Below are 18,618 nucleotides of genomic sequence, written 5' to 3'. Positions count from 1 at the left end.
ACACTTGTGTTGCCCCCCGTTAATATAGATGTTTATGGTTACCCCCTGTTAATATAGATGTTTATGGTTACTCCCTGTTAATATAGATGTTTATGGTTACTCCCTGTTAATATAGATGTTTATGGTTACCCCCCCGTTAATATAGATGTTTATGGTTACTCCCTGCTAATATAGATGTTTATGGTTACCCCCCCGTTAATATAGATGTTTATGGTTACCCCCTGTTAATATAGATGTTTATGGTTACTCCCTGTTAATATAGATGTTTATGGTTACTCCCTGTTAATATAGATGTTTATGGTTACCTCCCCGTTAATATAGATGTTTATGGTTACTCCCTGTTAATATAGATGTTTATGGTTACTCCCTGTTAATATAGATGTTTATGGTTACTCCCTGTTAATATAGATGTTTATGGTTACCCCCTGTTAATATAGATGTTTATGGTTATTCCCTGTTAATATAGATGTTTATGGTTGCTCCCTGTTAATATAGATGTTTATGGTTACCCCCTGTTAATATAGATGTTTATGGTTGCTCCCTGTTAATATAGATGTTTATGGTTACCCCCTGTTAATATAGATGTTTATGGTTGCTCCCTGTTAATATAGATGTTTATGGTTACCCCCTGTTAATATAGATGTTTATGGTTACCCCCTGTTAATATAGATGTTTATGGTTACCCCCTGTTAATATAGATGTTTATGGTTACTCCCTGTTAATATAGATGTTTATGGTTACTCCCTGTTAATATAGATGTTTATGGTTACCCCCTGTTAATATAGATGTTTATGGTTACTCCCTGTTAATATAGATGTTTATGGTTACCCCCCGTTAATATAGATGTTTATGGTTACCCCCTGTTAATATAGATGTTTATGGTTACTCCCTGTTAATATAGATGTTTATGGTTACTCCCTGTTAATATAGATGTTTATGGTTACCTCCCCGTTAATATAGATGTTTATGGTTACTCCCTGTTAATATAGATGTTTATGGTTACTCCCTGTTAATATAGATGTTTATGGTTATTCCCTGTTAATATAGATGTTTATGGTTACCCCCTGTTAATATAGATGTTTATGGTTACCCCCTGTTAATATAGATGTTTATGGTTACTCCCTGTTAATATAGATGTTTATGGTTACTCCCTGTTAATATAGATGTTTATGGTTACCCCCTGTTAATATAGATGTTTATGGTTACTCCCTGTTAATATAGATGTTTATGGTTACTCCCTGTTAATATAGATGTTTATGGTTACCCCTGTTAATATAGATGTTTATGGTTACCCCCTGTTAATATAGATGTTTATGGTTACCCCCTGTTAATATAGATGTTTATGGTTACCCCCTGTTAATATAGATGTTTATGGTTACCCCCTGTTAATATAGATGTTTATGGTTACTCCCTGTTAATATAGATGTTTATGGTTACCCCCTGTTAATATAGATGTTTATGGTTGCTCCCTGTTAATATAGATGTTTATGGTTACCCCCTGTTAATATAGATGTTTATGGTTGCTCCCTGTTAATATAGATGTTTATGGTTACCCCCTGTTAATATAGATGTTTATGGTTGCTCCCTGTTAATATAGATGTTTATGGTTGCTCCCTGTTAATATAGATGTTTATGGTTACCCCTGTTAATATAGATGTTTATGGTTGCTCCCTGTTAATATAGATGTTTATGGTTACTCCCTGTTAATATAGATGTTTATGGTTACTCCCTGTTAATATAGATGTTTATGGTTATTCCCTGTTAATATAGATGTTTATGGTTACCCCCTGTTAATATAGATGTTTATGGTTATTCCCTGTTAATATAGATGTTTATGGTTACTCCCTGTTAATATAGATGTTTATGGTTACTCCCTGTTAATATAGATGTTTATGGTTACCCCCTGTTAATATAGATGTTTATGGTTATTCCCTGTTAATATAGATGTTTATGGTTACCCCCTGTTAATATAGATGTTTATGGTTACTCCCTGTTAATATAGATGTTTATGGTTACTCCCTGTTAATATAGATGTTTATGGTTGCCCCCTGTTAATATAGATGTTTATGGTTGCTCCCTGTTAATATAGATGTTTATGGTTACCCCCTGTTAATATAGATGTTTATGGTTACCCCCTGTTAATATAGATGTTTATGGTTACCCCCTGTTAATATAGATGTTTATGGTTACCCCCTGTTAATATAGATGTTTATGGTTACCCCCTGTTAATATAGATGTTTATGGTTACTCCCTGTTAATATAGATGTTTATGGTTACTCCCTGTTAATATAGATGTTTATGGTTGCCCCCTGTTAATATAGATGTTTATGGTTACCCCCTGTTAATATAGATGTTTATGGTTACCCCCTGTTAATATAGATGTTTATGGTTACCCCCTGTTAATATAGATGTTTATGGTTACCCCCTGTTAATATAGATGTTTATGGTTGCTCCCTGTTAATATAGATGTTTATGGTTACCCCCTGTTAATATAGATGTTTATGGTTACCCCTGTTAATATAGATGTTTATGGTTACCCCCTGTTAATATAGATGTTTATGGTTACCCCCTGTTAATATAGATGTTTATGGTTGCTCCCTGTTAATATAGATGTTTATGGTTACCCCCTGTTAATATAGATGTTTATGGTTACCCCCTGTTAATATAGATGTTTATGGTTACCCCCTGTTAATATAGATGTTTATGGTTACCCCCTGTTAATATAGATGTTTATGGTTACCCCCTGTTAATATAGATGTTTATGGTTACTCCCTGTTAATATAGATGTTTATGGTTACCCCTGTTAATATAGATGTTTATGGTTACTCCCTGTTAATATAGATGTTTATGGTTACCCCTGTTAATATAGATGTTTATGGTTACCCCCTGTTAATATAGATGTTTATGGTTACCCCTGTTAATATAGATGTTTATGGTTACTCCCTGTTAATATAGATGTTTATGGTTACCCCCTGTTAATATAGATGTTTATGGTTACTCCTGTTAATATAGATGTTTATGGTTGCTCCCTGTTAATATAGATGTTTATGGTTACCCCCTGTTAATATAGATGTTTATGGTTACCCCTGTTAATATAGATGTTTATGGTTACCCCCTGTTAATATAGATGTTTATGGTTACCCCTGTTAATATAGATGTTTATGGTTACCCCTGTTAATATAGATGTTTATGGTTACCCCTGTTAATATAGATGTTTATGGTTACCCCTGTTAATATAGATGTTTATGGTTACCCCCTGTTAATATAGATGTTTATGGTTACCCCCTGTTAATATAGATGTTTATGGTTACCCCCTGTTAATATAGATGTTTATGGTTACCCCTGTTAATATAGATGTTTATGGTTACCCCCTGTTAATATAGATGTTTATGGTTACTCCCTGTTAATATAGATGTTTATGGTTACCCCCTGTTAATATAGATGTTTATGGTTACTCCCTGTTAATATAGATGTTTATGGTTACCCCCTGTTAATATAGATGTTTATGGTTACCCCCTGTTAATATAGATGTTTATGGTTGCTCCCTGTTAATATAGATGTTTATGGTTACCCCCTGTTAATATAGATGTTTATGGTTACCCCTGTTAATATAGATGTTTATGGTTACCCCCTGTTAATATAGATGTTTATGGTTACCCCCTGTTAATATAGATGTTTATGGTTACCCCCTGTTAATATAGATGTTTATGGTTACCCCCTGTTAATATAGATGTTTATGGTTACCCCCTGTTAATATAGATGTTTATGGTTACCCCTGTTAATATAGATGTTTATGGTTACCCCTGTTAATATAGATGTTTATGGTTACCCCCCTTAATATAGATGTTTATGGTTACTCCCTGTTAATATAGATGTTTATGGTTACCCCTGTTAATATAGATGTTTATGGTTACCCCCTGTTAATATAGATGTTTATGGTTGCCCCCTGTTAATATAGATGTTTATGGTTACCCCCTGTTAATATAGATGTTTATGGTTACCCCTGTTAATATAGATGTTTATGGTTGCTCCCTGTTAATATAGATGTTTATGGTTACCCCCTGTTAATATAGATGTTTATGGTTACCCCCTGTTAATATAGATGTTTATGGTTACCCCCTGTTAATATAGATGTTTATGGTTGCCCCTTTATGGTTTACCCCTGTTAATATAGATGTTTATGGTTACCCCCTGTTAATATAGATGTTTATGGTTACCCCCTGTTAATATAGATGTTTATGGTTACCCCTGTTAATATAGATGTTTATGGTTACCCCCTGTTAATATAGATGTTTATGGTTACCCCTGTTAATATAGATGTTTATGGTTACCCCTGTTAATATAGATGTTTATGGTTACCCCTGTTAATATAGATGTTTATGGTTACCCCTTAATATAGATGTTTATGGTTACCCCCTGTTAATATAGATGTTTATGGTTACCCCTGTTAATATAGATGTTTATGGTTACCCCCTGTTAATATAGATGTTTATGGTTACCCCCTGTTAATATAGATGTTTATATAGGTTACCCCTGTTAATATAGATGTTTATGGTTACCCCCTGTTAATATAGATGTTTATGGTTACCCCCTGTTAATATAGATGTTTATGGTTACCCCTGTTAATATAGATGTTTATGGTTACCCCTGTTAATATAGATGTTTATGGTTACCCCCCTGTTAATATAGATGTTTATGGTTACCCCCTGTTAATATAGATGTTTATGGTTACCCCCTGTTAATATAGATGTTTATGGTTACCCCTGTTAATATAGATGTTTATGGTTACCCCCTGTTAATATAGATGTTTATGGTTACCCCCTGTTAATATAGATGTTTATGGTTACCCCCTGTTAATATAGATGTTTATGGTTACCCCCTGTTAATATAGATGTTTATGGTTACCCCTGTTAATATAGATGTTTATGGTTACCCCCTGTTAATATAGATGTTTATGGTTACCCCCGTTAATATAGATTTTAATATAGATGTTTATGGTTACCCCCTGTTAATATAGATGTTTATGGTTACCCCTGTTAATATAGATGTTTATGGTTACCCCCGTTAATATAGATGTTTATGGTTACCCCCCCCTTTAATATAGATGTTTATGGTTACCCCCTGTTAATATAGATGTTTATGGTTACCCCCTGTTAATATATAGATGTTTATGGTTACCCCTGTTAATATAGATGTTTATGGTTACCCCCTGTTAATATAGATGTTTATGGTTACCCCCTGTTAATATAGATGTTTATGGTTACCCCCTGTTAATATAGATGTTTATGGTTACCCCCTGTTAATATAGATGTTTATGGTTTGTTAATATAGATGTTTATGGTTACCCCCTGTTAATATAGATGTTTATGGTTACCCCCTGTTAATATAGATGTTTATGGTTACCCCCTGTTAATATAGATGTTTATGGTTACCCCCCCTGTTAATATAGATGTTTATGGTTACCCCCTGTTAATATAGATGTTTATGGTTACCCCCCGTTAATATAGATGTTTATGGTTACCCCCTGTTAATATAGATGTTTATGGTTAGATGTTTATGGTTTACCCCTGTTAATATAGATGTTTATGGTTACCCCTGTTAATATAGATGTTTATGGTTACCCCCTGTTAATATAGATGTTTATGGTTACCCCTGTTAATATAGATGTTTATGGTTACCCCTGTTAATATAGATGTTTATGGTTACCCCCTGTTAATATAGATGTTTATGGTTACCCCTGTTAATATAGATGTTTATGGTTACCCCCTGTTAATATAGATGTTTATGGTTACCCCCCCTGTTAATATAGATGTTTATGGTTACCCCCTGTTAATATAGATGTTTATATGTTAATATAGATTACCCCTGTTAATATAGATGTTTATGGTTACCCCCTGTTAATATAGATGTTTATGGTTACCCCCTGTTAATATAGATGTTTATGGTTACCCCCTGTTAATATAGATGTTTATGGTTACCCCCTGTTAATATAGATGTTTATGGTTACCCCCTGTTAATATAGATGTTTATGGTTACCCCCTGTTAATATAGATGTTTATGGTTACCCCCTGTTAATATAGATGTTTATGGTTACCCCTGTTAATATAGATGTTTATGGTTACCCCCTGTTAATATAGATGTTTATGGTTACCCCCTGTTAATATAGATGTTTATGGTTACCCCCTGTTAATATAGATGTTTATGGTTACCCCCTGTTAATATAGATGTTTATGGTTACCCCCTGTTAATATAGATGTTTATGGTTACCCCCTGTTAATATAGATGTTTATGGTTACCCCCTGTTAATATAGATGTTTATGGTTACCCCCTGTTAATATAGATGTTTATGGTTACCCCTGTTAATATGATGTTTATGGTTACCCCCTGTTAATATAGATGTTTATGGTTACCCCCTGTTAATATAGATGTTTATGGTTACCCCCTGTTAATATAGATGTTTATGGTTACCCCTGTTAATATAGATGTTTATGGTTACCCCTGTTAATATAGATGTTTATGGTTACCCCCTGTTAATATAGATGTTTATGGTTACCCCTGTTAATATAGATGTTTATGGTTACCCCCTGTTAATATAGATGTTTATGGTTACCCCTGTTAATATAGATGTTTATGGTTACCCCTGTTAATATAGATGTTTATGGTTTTACCCCTGTTAATATAGATGTTTATGGTTACCCCCTGTTAATATAGATGTTTATGGTTACCCCTGTTAATATAGATGTTTATGGTTACCCCCTGTTAATATAGATGTTTATGGTTACCCCTGTTAATATAGATGTTTATGGTTACCCCCTGTTAATATAGATGTTTATGGTTACCCCCCCCTGTTAATATAGATGTTTATGGTTACCCCTGTTAATATAGATGTTTATGGTTACCCCTGTTAATATAGATGTTTATGGTTACCCCTGTTAATATAGATGTTTATGGTTACCCCCTGTTAATATAGATGTTTATGGTTACCCCCTGTTAATATAGATGTTTATGGTTACCCCCCCCTGTTAATATAGATGTTTATGGTTACCCCTGTTAATATAGTTTTATGGTTACCCCCTGTTAATATAGATGTTTATGGTTACCCCCTGTTAATATAGATGTTTATGGTTACCCCCTGTTAATATAGATGTTTATGGTTACCCCCTGTTAATATAGATGTTTATGGTTACCCCCTGTTAATATAGATGTTTATGGTTACCCCCTGTTAATATAGATGTTTATGGTTATTCCCTGTTAATATAGATGTTTATGGTTACTCCCTGTTAATATAGATGTTTATGGTTACCCCCTGTTAATATAGATGTTTATGGTTACCCCCTGTTAATATAGATGTTTATGGTTACCCCCTGTTAATATAGATGTTTATGGTTACCCCCTGTTAATATAGATGTTTATGGTTACCCCCTGTTAATATAGATGTTTATGGTTACCCCTGTTAATATAGATGTTTATGGTTACCCCTGTTAATATAGATGTTTATGGTTACCCCCTGTTAATATAGATGTTTATGGTTACCCCTGTTAATATAGATGTTTATGGTTACCCCCTGTTAATATAGATGTTTATGGTTACCCCCTGTTAATATAGATGTTTATGGTTACCCCCTGTTAATATAGATGTTTATGGTTACCCCCTGTTAATATAGATGTTTATGGTTAATATAGATGTTTATGGTTACCCCTTAATTAATATAGATGTTTATAGATGTTTATGGTTGCCCTGTTAATATAGATGTTTATGGTTACTCCCTGTTAATATAGATGTTTATGGTTACCCCTGTTAATATAGATGTTTATGGTTACTCCCTGTTAATATAGATGTTTATGGTTACCCCTGTTAATATAGATGTTTATGGTTACCCCTGTTAATATAGATGTTTATGGTTACCCCCTGTTAATATAGATGTTTATGGTTACCCCCTGTTAATATAAATGTTTATGGTTACCCCCTGTTAATATAGATGTTTATGGTTACCCCCTGTTAATATAGATGTTTATGGTTACTCCCTGTTAATATAGATGTTTATGGTTGCCCCCTGTTAATATAGATGTTTATGGTTACCCCCGTTAATATAGATGTTTATGGTTACCCCCTGTTAATATAGATGTTTATGGTTACTCCCTGTTAATATAGATGTTTATGGTTACTCCCTGTTAATATAGATGTTTATGGTTACTCCCTGTTAATATAGATGTTTATGGTTGCCCCCTGTTAATATAGATGTTTATGGTTACTCCCTGTTAATATAGATGTTTATGGTTACCCCTGTTAATATAGATGTTTATGGTTACCCCCTGTTAATATAGATGTTTATGGTTACTCCCTGTTAATATAGATGTTTATGGTTACTCCCTGTTAATATAGATGTTTATGGTTACTCCCTGTTAATATAGATGTTTATGGTTACCCCCTGTTAATATAGATGTTTATGGTTACTCCCTGTTAATATAGATGTTTATGGTTACCCCCTGTTAATATAGATGTTTATGGTTACTCCCTGTTAATATAGATGTTTATGGTTACTCCCTGTTAATATAGATGTTTATGGTTACTCCCTGTTAATATAGATGTTTATGGTTACTCCCTGTTAATATAGATGTTTATGGTTACTCCCTGTTAATATAGATGTTTATGGTTACCCCCTGTTAATATAGATGTTTATGGTTACTCCCTGTTAATATAGATGTTTATGGTTACCCCCTGTTAATATAGATGTTTATGGTTACTCCTGTTAATATAGATGTTTATGGTTACTCCCTGTTAATATAGATGTTTATGGTTACCCCTGTTAATATAGATGTTTATGGTTGCTCCCTGTTAATATAGATGTTTATGGTTACCCCCTGTTAATATAGATGTTTATGGTTACCCCCTGTTAATATAGATGTTTATGGTTACTCCCTGTTAATATAGATGTTTATGGTTACTCCCTGTTAATATAGATGTTTATGGTTACTCCCTGTTAATATAGATGTTTATGGTTACCCCCTGTTAATATAGATGTTTATGGTTACCCCCTGTTAATATAGATGTTTATGGTTACCCCCTGTTAATATAGATGTTTATGGTTACTCCCTGTTAATATAGATGTTTATGGTTACTCCCTGTTAATATAGATGTTTATGGTTACTCCCTGTTAATATAGATGTTTATGGTTGCCCCCTGTTAATATAGATGTTTATGGTTACCCCCTGTTAATATAGATGTTTATGGTTACCCCCTGTTAATATAGATGTTTATGGTTACTCCCTGTTAATATAGATGTTTATGGTTACCCCCTGTTAATATAGATGTTTATGGTTACCCCCTGTTAATATAGATGTTTATGGTTACCCCCTGTTAATATAGATGTTTATGGTTACTCCCTGTTAATATAGATGTTTATGGTTACCCCTGTTAATATAGATGTTTATGGTTACCCCCTGTTAATATAGATGTTTATGGTTACCCCCTGTTAATATAGATGTTTATGGTTACTCCCTGTTAATATAGATGTTTATGGTTACCCCTGTTAATATAGATGTTTATGGTTACCCCCTGTTAATATAGATGTTTATGGTTACCCCCTGTTAATATAGATGTTTATGGTTACCCCCTGTTAATATAGATGTTTATGGTTACCCCCTGTTAATATAGATGTTTATGGTTACCCCCTGTTAATATAGATGTTTATGGTTACCCCCTGTTAATATAGATGTTTATGGTTAATATAGATGTTTATGGTTACCCCCTGTTAATATAGATGTTTATGGTTACCCCTGTTAATATAGATGTTTATGGTTACCCCCCGTTAATATAGATGTTTATGGTTACCCCTGTTAATATAGATGTTTATGGTTACCCCTGTTAATATAGATGTTTATGGTTACTCCCTGTTAATATAGATGTTTATGGTTACTCCCTGTTAATATAGATGTTTATGGTTACTCCCTGTTAATATAGATGTTTATGGTTACCCCCTGTTAATATAGATGTTTATGGTTACCCCCTGTTAATATAGATGTTTATGGTTACCCCCTGTTAATATAGATGTTTATGGTTACTCCTGTTAATATAGATGTTTATGGTTACTCCTGTTAATATAGATGTTTATGGTTACCCCTGTTAATATAGATGTTTATGGTTACCCCCTGTTAATATAGATGTTTATGGTTACCCCCTGTTAATATAGATGTTTATGGTTACCCCTGTTAATATAGATGTTTATGGTTACTCCCTGTTAATATAGATGTTTATGGTTACTCCCTGTTAATATAGATGTTTATGGTTACCCCTGTTAATATAGATGTTTATGGTTACTCCCTGTTAATATAGATGTTTATGGTTACCCCTGTTAATATAGATGTTTATGGTTACCCCTGTTAATATAGATGTTTTACCCCCTGTTAATAATATAGATGTTTATGGTTACCCCTGTTAATATAGATGTTTATGGTTACCCCTGTTAATATAGATGTTTATGGTTACCCCCTGTTAATATAGATGTTTATGGTTACCCCCTGTTAATATAGATGTTTATGGTTACCCCCTGTTAATATAGATGTTTATGGTTACCCCCTGTTAATATAGATGTTTATGGTTACCCCCTGTTAATATAGATGTTTATGGTTGCCCCCTGTTAATATAGATGTTTATGGTTACCCCCTGTTAATATAGATGTTTATGGTTACCCCCTGTTAATATAGATGTTTATGGTTACCCCCTGTTAATATAGATGTTTATGGTTACCCCCTGTTAATATAGATGTTTATGGTTACCCCCTGTTAATATAGATGTTTATGGTTGCCCTCCTTCCAGGTTGTTCAGCTCGTTTCATCTTTGTAAAAAACATCTGCATGAAAAATTCTCTTTACGATCTGAACTATAAGTGTTAAGTGCTTATGTGTGTGTGTACATGCATGTTTGCGCACATCGTAGTTTGTGTGTGCGTGCGTTTGTATGCACATTTTCCTGTCCTGCTACATATTCAAAATGTAACGAGTACTTTTGGGTGTCAGGGAAAATGTAAGGAGTAAAAAGTACATTATTTTCTTTATGAATGTAGGTGAGTAAAAGTACAGTAGAGATACCCCCCAAAATACTTAACTAGTGCTTCAAAGTATTTTTACTTAGTTACTTTACGCCTCTGGCTCCGAGCCCATAGTAGGCCACCGGGTTCATGGTAATGGCCTCCCTTCCTGAGGGGAAATTAGCCGCCCCGGGCCCTGATTGATAAACCAATAAATCTTTAGTGGCCTTGATAATTAAGCTGTCAGTGCTGCTTGTTACTGACAACCTTTTCCCTCTGGTGCTTCTGCCTCCATGTTTACACAACCCACGCATTGCCTCCCTGCCCTAGCAGTGCACTATACTGGCTTACCATACAGTACATAGGCTACACACTAGTTTCATGTCAGATCAATCAAATAGGGTTCATATATCCTCACCAGCACTACCCCTCTACTCTGCTGGTTGACATGGATTAGGAATCCCTGTTGTCTGGCTGTGTAGTGTAGTAGTCCCTGGTAGGGCAGGGCTGTATGTACCTCTATACTGTTCCCCTCCTGAGGACATAAGAGCATGTTGGAACAGAGCCCTGTGGCGTGTATATCCTCTCACCTCAGAGCACTCTCAGCCACTCCCTCCCAGCATGGGTGCACAATAGGCCAGAAATGGGGAGGGATGGTGGGAGTCTCCCCCCTCCTTAAAATAGTGATGATACTGAGATTGTACTGTAGGCATTTTTTTGTTTGATCTTAAATGCTCCCCCCTCCTTCCACTCCCCAGTGTTGTGCTATGTAGATGGTGTTTTGTATAACATCAGATTTGTATGGTTTCCCTTTGTAAAGAATATAATGCTCGGGTTGAGTAGATAAGTGGATAGGGGTTGAATAGACTATGATCTGACAGATTTAGTTTATAACCAGTCAAACATGCTCCAAAAATAATCAACCAGGCATAACCCCTCTAGTGTCTCCACCTTGACCTATGTATTTATTTATCTGTTGTGTTGTGCTGTGTTGTGATGTGTTGTGTTGTGCTGTGTTGTAATGTGTTGTGTTGTGCTGTGTTGTGATGTGTTGTGATGTGCATTGATGTGTTGTGCTGCGTTGTGATGTGTTGCATTGTGCTGTGTTGTGATGTGTTGCATTGTGCTGTGTTGCATTGTGCTGCGTTGTGTTGTGCTGCGTTGTGATGTGTTGTGCTGTGTTGCATTGTGCTGTGTTGTGATGTGTTGTGCTGCGTTGTGTTGTGCTGTGTTGTGATGTGTTGCATTGTGTTGTGATGTGTTGTGTTGTGATGTGTTGCATTGTGCTGTGTTGTGATGTGTTGCATTGTGCTGTGTTGTGTTGTGCTGCGTTGTGATGTGTTGCATTGTGTTGTGTTGTGCTGCGTTGTGATGTGTTGTGCTGTGATGTGTTGCATTGTGCTGTGTTGTGATGTGTTGTGCTGTGTTGTGATGTGTTGTGCTGTGATGTGTTGCATTGTGCTGTGTTGTGCTGCGTTGTGATGTGTTGTGATGTGTTGCATTGTGCTGTGTTGTGATGTGTTGTGCTGCGTTGTGATGTGTTGTGATGTGTTGCATTGTGATGTGTTGTGATGTGTTGTGATGTGTTGCATTGTGCTGTGTTGTGATGTGTTGCATTGTGCTGTGTTGTGATGTGCTGTGTTGTGTTGCGTTGTGATGTGTTGCATTGTGCTGCGTTGTGATGTGTTGTGCTGCGTTGTGATGTGTTGCATTGTGCTGTGTTGTGTTGTGCTGCGTTGTGATGTGTTGCATTGTGCTGCGTTGTGATGTGTTGCATTGTGCTGCGTTGTGATGTGTTGCATTGTGCTGTGTTGTGATGTGTTGCATTGTGCTGCGTTGTGATGTGTTGCATTGTGCTGTGTTGTGATGTGTTGCATTGTGCTGTGTTGTGCTGCGTTGTGCTGTGATGTGTTGCATTGTGCTGCGTTGTGATGTGTTGCATTGTGCTGCGTTGTGTTGTGATGTGTTGTGCTGCGTTGTGATGTGTTGTGCTGTGTTGTGATGTGTTGCATTGTGCTGCGTTGTGATGTGTTGCATTTTGCTGCGTTGTGATGTGTTGCATTGTGCTGTGTTGTGATGTGTTGCATTGTGCTGCGTTGTGATGTGTTGCATTGTGCTGCGTTGTGATGTGTTGTGCTGCGTTGTGATGTGTTGCATTGTGCTGTGTTGTGATGTGCTGCGTTGTGATGTGTTACATTGTGCTGTGTTGTGTTGTGCTGTGTTGTGATGTGTTGCATTGTGCTGTGTTGTGATGTGTTGCATTGTGATGTGTTGTGCTGCGTTGTGCTGTGATGTGTTGCATTGTGCTGCGTTGTGATGTGTTGCATTGTGCTGCGTTGTGATATTGTGCTGTGTTGTGATGTGTTGCATTGTGCTGCGTTGTGATGTGTTGCATTGTGCTGTGTTGTGATGTGTTGCATTGTGCTGTGTTGTGATGTGTTGTGCTGCGTTGTGATGTGTTGCATTGTGCTGCGTTGTGATGTGTTGCATTGTGCTGCGTTGTGATGTGTTGCATTGTGCTGTGTTGTGATGTGTTGCATTGTGCTGCGTTGTGATGTGTTGCATTGTGCTGCGTTGTGATGTGTTGCATTGTGCTGTGTTGTGATGTGTTGCATTGTGATGTGTTGTGTTGCATTGTGCTGTGTTGTGATGTGTTGTGATGTGTTGCATTGTGCTGTGTTGTGATGTGTTGCATTGTGCTGCATTGTGATGTGTTGTGATGTGTTGCATTGTGCGGTGTTGTGATGTGTTGTGCTGCATTGTGATGTGATGTGTTGCATTGTGCTGCGTTGTGATGTGTTGCATTGTGCTGCGTTGTGATGTGTTGTGCTGCGTTGTGATGTGATGTGTTGCATTGTGCTGCGTTGTGATGTGTTGCATTGTGCTGCGTTGTGATGTGTTGTGCTGCGTTGTGATGTGATGTGTTGCATTGTGCTGTGTTGTGATGTTCTGTGTAGTGATGTGTTTTGATGAGTTGTGATGGGTTGTTATGTGAGTTCCAAATCAAATCAAATCAAATTTTATTTGTCACATACACATGGTTAGCAGATGTTAATGCGAGTGTAGCGAAATGCTTGTGCTTCTAGTTCCAACAATCCAGTAATAACCAACAAGTAATCTAACTAACAATTCCAAAACTACTGTCTTATACACAGTGTAAGGGGATAAATAATATGTACATAAGGATATATGAATGAGTGATGGTACAGAGCAGCATAGGCAAGATACAGTTGATGGTATCGAGTTCAGTATATACATATGAGATGAGTATGTAAACAAAGTGGCATAGTTAAAGTGGCTAGTGATAAATGTATTACATAAGGATGCAGTCGATGATGTAGATTACAGTATATACGTATGCATATGAGATGAATAATGTAGGGTAAGTAACATTATATAAGGTAGCATTGTTTAAAGTGGCTAGTGATATATTTATATCATTTCCCATCAATTCCCATTATTAAAGTGGCTGGACTTGAGTCAGTGTCAGTGTCAGTGTTTTGGCAGCAGCCACTCAATGTTAGTGGTGGCTGTTTAACAGTCTGATGGCCTTGAGATAGAAGCTGTTTTTCAGTCTCTCGGTCCCAGCTTTGATGCACCTGTACTGACCTCGCCTTCTGGATGATAGCGGGGTGAACAGGCAGTGGCTCGGGTGGTTGATGTCCTTGATGATCTTTATGGCCTTCCTGTAACACCGGGTGGTGTAGGTGTCCTGGAGGGCAGGTAGTTTGCCCCCGGTGATGCGTTGTGCAGATCTCACTATTTTCTGGAGAGCCTTACGGTTGAGGGCGGAGCAGTTGCCGTATCAGGCGGTGATACAGCCCGTCAGGATGCTCTTGATTGTGCATCTGTAGAAGTTTGTGAGTGCTTTTGGTGACAAGCCGAATTTCTTCAGCCTCCTGAGGTTGAAGAGGCGCTGCTGCGCCTTCTTCACGATTCTGTCTGTGTGAGTCATGGTGACCACAGACAGACAGACAGACAGACAGACAGACAGACAGACAGACAGACAGACAGACAGACAGACAGACAGACAGACAGACAGAGTAGTTTTACATTGCTGAGTGGAAGCAGATGGTCTCCATGCTTTCTGTAAACACCCAACATCCACTTTAATCACAGCCGGCCCTCATCTCCTAGTTCTCAGACGTCGCCCCCTCAGCTCAATGCCGCTGCAGGTAGTCTAGTGGTTAGAGCGTTGGGCCAGTAACCGAAAGGTTGCTGGATCGAATCCAGGCACTAACAAGGTAAACATCTGTTGTTCTGCCCCTGAACAAGGCAGTTAACCCACTGTTCCCTGGTAGGCCGTCATTGTAAATAAGAATTTGTTCTTAACTGACTTGCCTAGTTAAATAAAGGTTAAAATGCCAGTGGTGAGCCCACTCTATGTCTGGTCTGGGTCATACGTCCCTCTACCCCGGCCCCCATCCAGCTCATTCACATCCAGACCAGGCCGGACACACAGTGAGGGAACATGTTTAAACTGCAGAAACTGGCTTTGATACATATTGGCAGCAGTCAGCGTTGTCTAAAGCGACAGGCTGTAGTGCACATTGAGGAACTAAGGAACTGTCCCTGTGTGTGTGTGTGTGTGTGTGTGTGTGTGTGTGTGTGTGTGTGTGTGTGTGTGTGTGTGTGTGTGTGTGTGTGTGTGTGTGTGTGTGTGTGTGTGTGTGTGTGTGTGTGTGTGTGTGTGTGTGTGTGTGTGTGTGTGTGTGTGTGTGTGTGTGACTATGTGTGACTATGTGTGTGTGACTATGTGTGTGTCTCACCCACTGTGAGGTACGACTAGCTACATGGAGGGGTGTCAGGGATGTTAGTCTCTCAGATGGCTCGGTGGACGACCCCTACCATGGCACAGGGGGCACTCTCTGGGGGGAGGTATCAGAGACGATCCCTGTCTGGCCCTGGATCCTGGACCCTGACTGGATGCCCCCTTTCCACACATACACATGCTCCTTCTAAATCCAATCCAGCTCCCCACCTACGGCGTGCCCTCTCCCATCCAGGCTTGATATGGAAAATACATGCACAAGTATTCATGTTGCTCTCGGTGTCATGTCCCGCAGCAAAGCCAAACCAATCATTGAGAGGTGTCTTTTCCTCCACAGTGGAACCTAATTTCATATCACCTTTATTAGTGAGAGGAGAAGGTACTGTACATTCGTTCAGCAATCTTTTTGTTGTTGTTGTGCGTTTCATGTTTAATTCACTCCTTATAATGTCAGCCATGTATTGCATTTCCGTTTGGTTGTAGCCCCCCCCCGCAACACAGGAGACATCTAGCTGTGCAATTAAGAATAAGGGATAAGGTAGTTATTTGCATAGAAACTTAGCACGTCCACTAGCTGTGTTGTGTAACTGAGTTAATCATCAATACATATGATGATTTATGTAAGGTTTATTTATTTAATGGTTAATGAGGTTAGGAGGCCAGGGTGTTGAGTGTTGATGAAGTTGACGGTGGTGAAGATGAAGATGTATAGCCTACAGTAGGAGAGATAGTAGGAGAGATATAATAATAACATAGTAATCTCCTGTATCATGAGAGTGTTGTTGGGTAGATTCTACATGGAGGTTCATTATTAGACTCAGAGAGAGTAGGACTGGGACTGGCAGGGTGAGTAGAGGGTCTAGTGAGATCTCTTGGTGCAAGAAGGAGCTCTAATCGTCTTTGTCAACCTCCTGCCGGGATGTCAGGACTCATATAGGTGCTCGTGGCCTTACAGAGGAACAGGAAGACATCAGCGGGGTGCAATGCCTGCCGCTGACGATGGCGATGTGTTCCCATGCACGGACGTCCCGCCTGCTGCAGGCAGAGACTAGGGAACAAGGCAGCATCAATGTGCTGCCTTGTTCCCTACAACACTGACGGTCAGAACCAGCGACTGCTGGCGGTGTGAATTAGTTTAGAGGGGAGGCGATGGAATGGGCGAGGGAGGGAGTGTCCGGCTGCCCTGTGTGTGTTCTGTGGTTCTCTGTCACCGCCACTCAGTACTTCCTCCAGCCCAGCGGACGAGGGAGGGAGGCAGTGTTTCCATGGATGATCTGCTCAGGGCATTGCCAGCCACAACTAGGTTACCACAGCACTCGTTCCCCTGTTAGGGTACAGTAGTCATTAGCACTCACTCATAGAGACTAGAAAGAGGATTTAGGCCTGGCGACTGTCAATGTCAGATTCACCCAACAACTAAAATTAAAGTTGAACTGTTTGGGTAAGACACTCCATTATTTTAATGATGGTCATCCTTGGGGAGGACCTTGACCTCAATATGTCTTCTTGGTCCTTTATCCCCTTGTTACTCTTTACCTCAAATACAATATCTAATACATATTACTGATCCAAACCTATGTATGAATTCTAAAAAACCTCATATTTAAGAAAATGAACAATGTATTGAGAAGCCAGATCGTGTTGTGAATCAAAATGGTGGTGGATATTTCCACTGGACTGGTACTGGATGATGTTGCTGTTCTCAGCAGAGTGGTCTGTATACAGTGTTTGTTGATATAAGTATATTGCCAGATTCATCACACAGCAGTTCCAATCCTCCTGTGCATCCTTACCCAGCTCCCCGCCATCCAAACATTGTCAACCCTACTATATGCTGACTCAAATGGACTCTGGATGGAATAAAGCCTATTAAAATAGTGTATTATTATGAGCAGCTTATACACCTCTGAATCATAACAATGCAAGTGCATACACTACTTTCCCTGTGTGATTGCACCTTGAATGAAATGAGAAAATCAGAGTCCTTTTTCCACAGGAACAGCCCTGTAATTGCCTATAGGGACATGCAAACTAATACTGTAAAAGGGAGACATATAGTGTTGTTTTATACAGACATTGTTGTAAGAGCTAATGTATAGATGTAGGCTCTTAAGTTGAGCCAGTTTGCTACAGCAGGAAAATAGTCCTGCAGCAACAGGACATTTGAATTATTGTGTGGATTATAATTAAATTACATTTTTGTAGGGGTTGATACATTTTTCATGAGGGCAAAACAAGTCTGACATTTCTAAGTGGATATGACAACTTTAGATATATTTTTAAAACTCAAATACACTACAAGTTTGCAGAAACAAACTACATCTGTAGAGCCCTTAAAACATGAATCCTCCATCTATTTTTTTCCAGGGATGATGATGACATTAACGATGTGGCGTCCATGGCGGGGGTGAACCTGAATGAAGAGAGCGCTCGTATCCTGGCAACCAACTCTGAGCTGGTGGGGACACACATCCGCTCCTGTAAAGATGAGGCCTTCCTTCACCCGGGCCTGTTACACAGACGCATCCTGGAGACAGGTACAGACAGTACACTACTACAGTACATTATAGTACATGATGACACCCTCACTAGAGAAACCTCTGGAGAATACCCATATTGTATATGATGAGGACTTGTTCACATCAATAGAACATTAGAAGTTGCATACAAAGTAAGTCTTTAACCTCTAGCATCGAGCAATCCCGTATCCGGGAGCGTAATTATAGCCTCAAGCTCATTACCATAACGCAACGTTAACTATTCATGAAAGTCGCAAATGAAATGAAAGAAATATATTCACTCACAAGCTTAGCCTTTTGTT

At 38.2% G+C, this 18,618-nt stretch overlaps 1 protein-coding gene across 1 annotated transcript in view; it reads left to right on the top strand.

The window, feature by feature from the left end:
- LOC118381007 (transcription initiation factor TFIID subunit 4-like) overlaps positions 1 to 18,618 on the top strand; it is a 72,703-nt gene that overhangs the window by 40,527 nt on the left and 13,558 nt on the right. The window contains exon 9 of the mRNA XM_052508651.1: positions 18,165 to 18,334. Coding sequence (XP_052364611.1) covers positions 18,165 to 18,334 — 170 coding nt within the window. The remainder of the gene's footprint in view (positions 1 to 18,164; positions 18,335 to 18,618) is intronic.

Source organism: Oncorhynchus keta, unplaced genomic scaffold, assembly GCF_023373465.1.
Source record: "Oncorhynchus keta strain PuntledgeMale-10-30-2019 unplaced genomic scaffold, Oket_V2 Un_contig_37_pilon_pilon, whole genome shotgun sequence".
NCBI classification, from domain to species: domain Eukaryota; kingdom Metazoa; phylum Chordata; class Actinopteri; order Salmoniformes; family Salmonidae; genus Oncorhynchus; species Oncorhynchus keta.
Note: the sequence above shows the minus strand (reverse complement) of the source record. Positions and strands in the feature narration are given on the sequence as shown.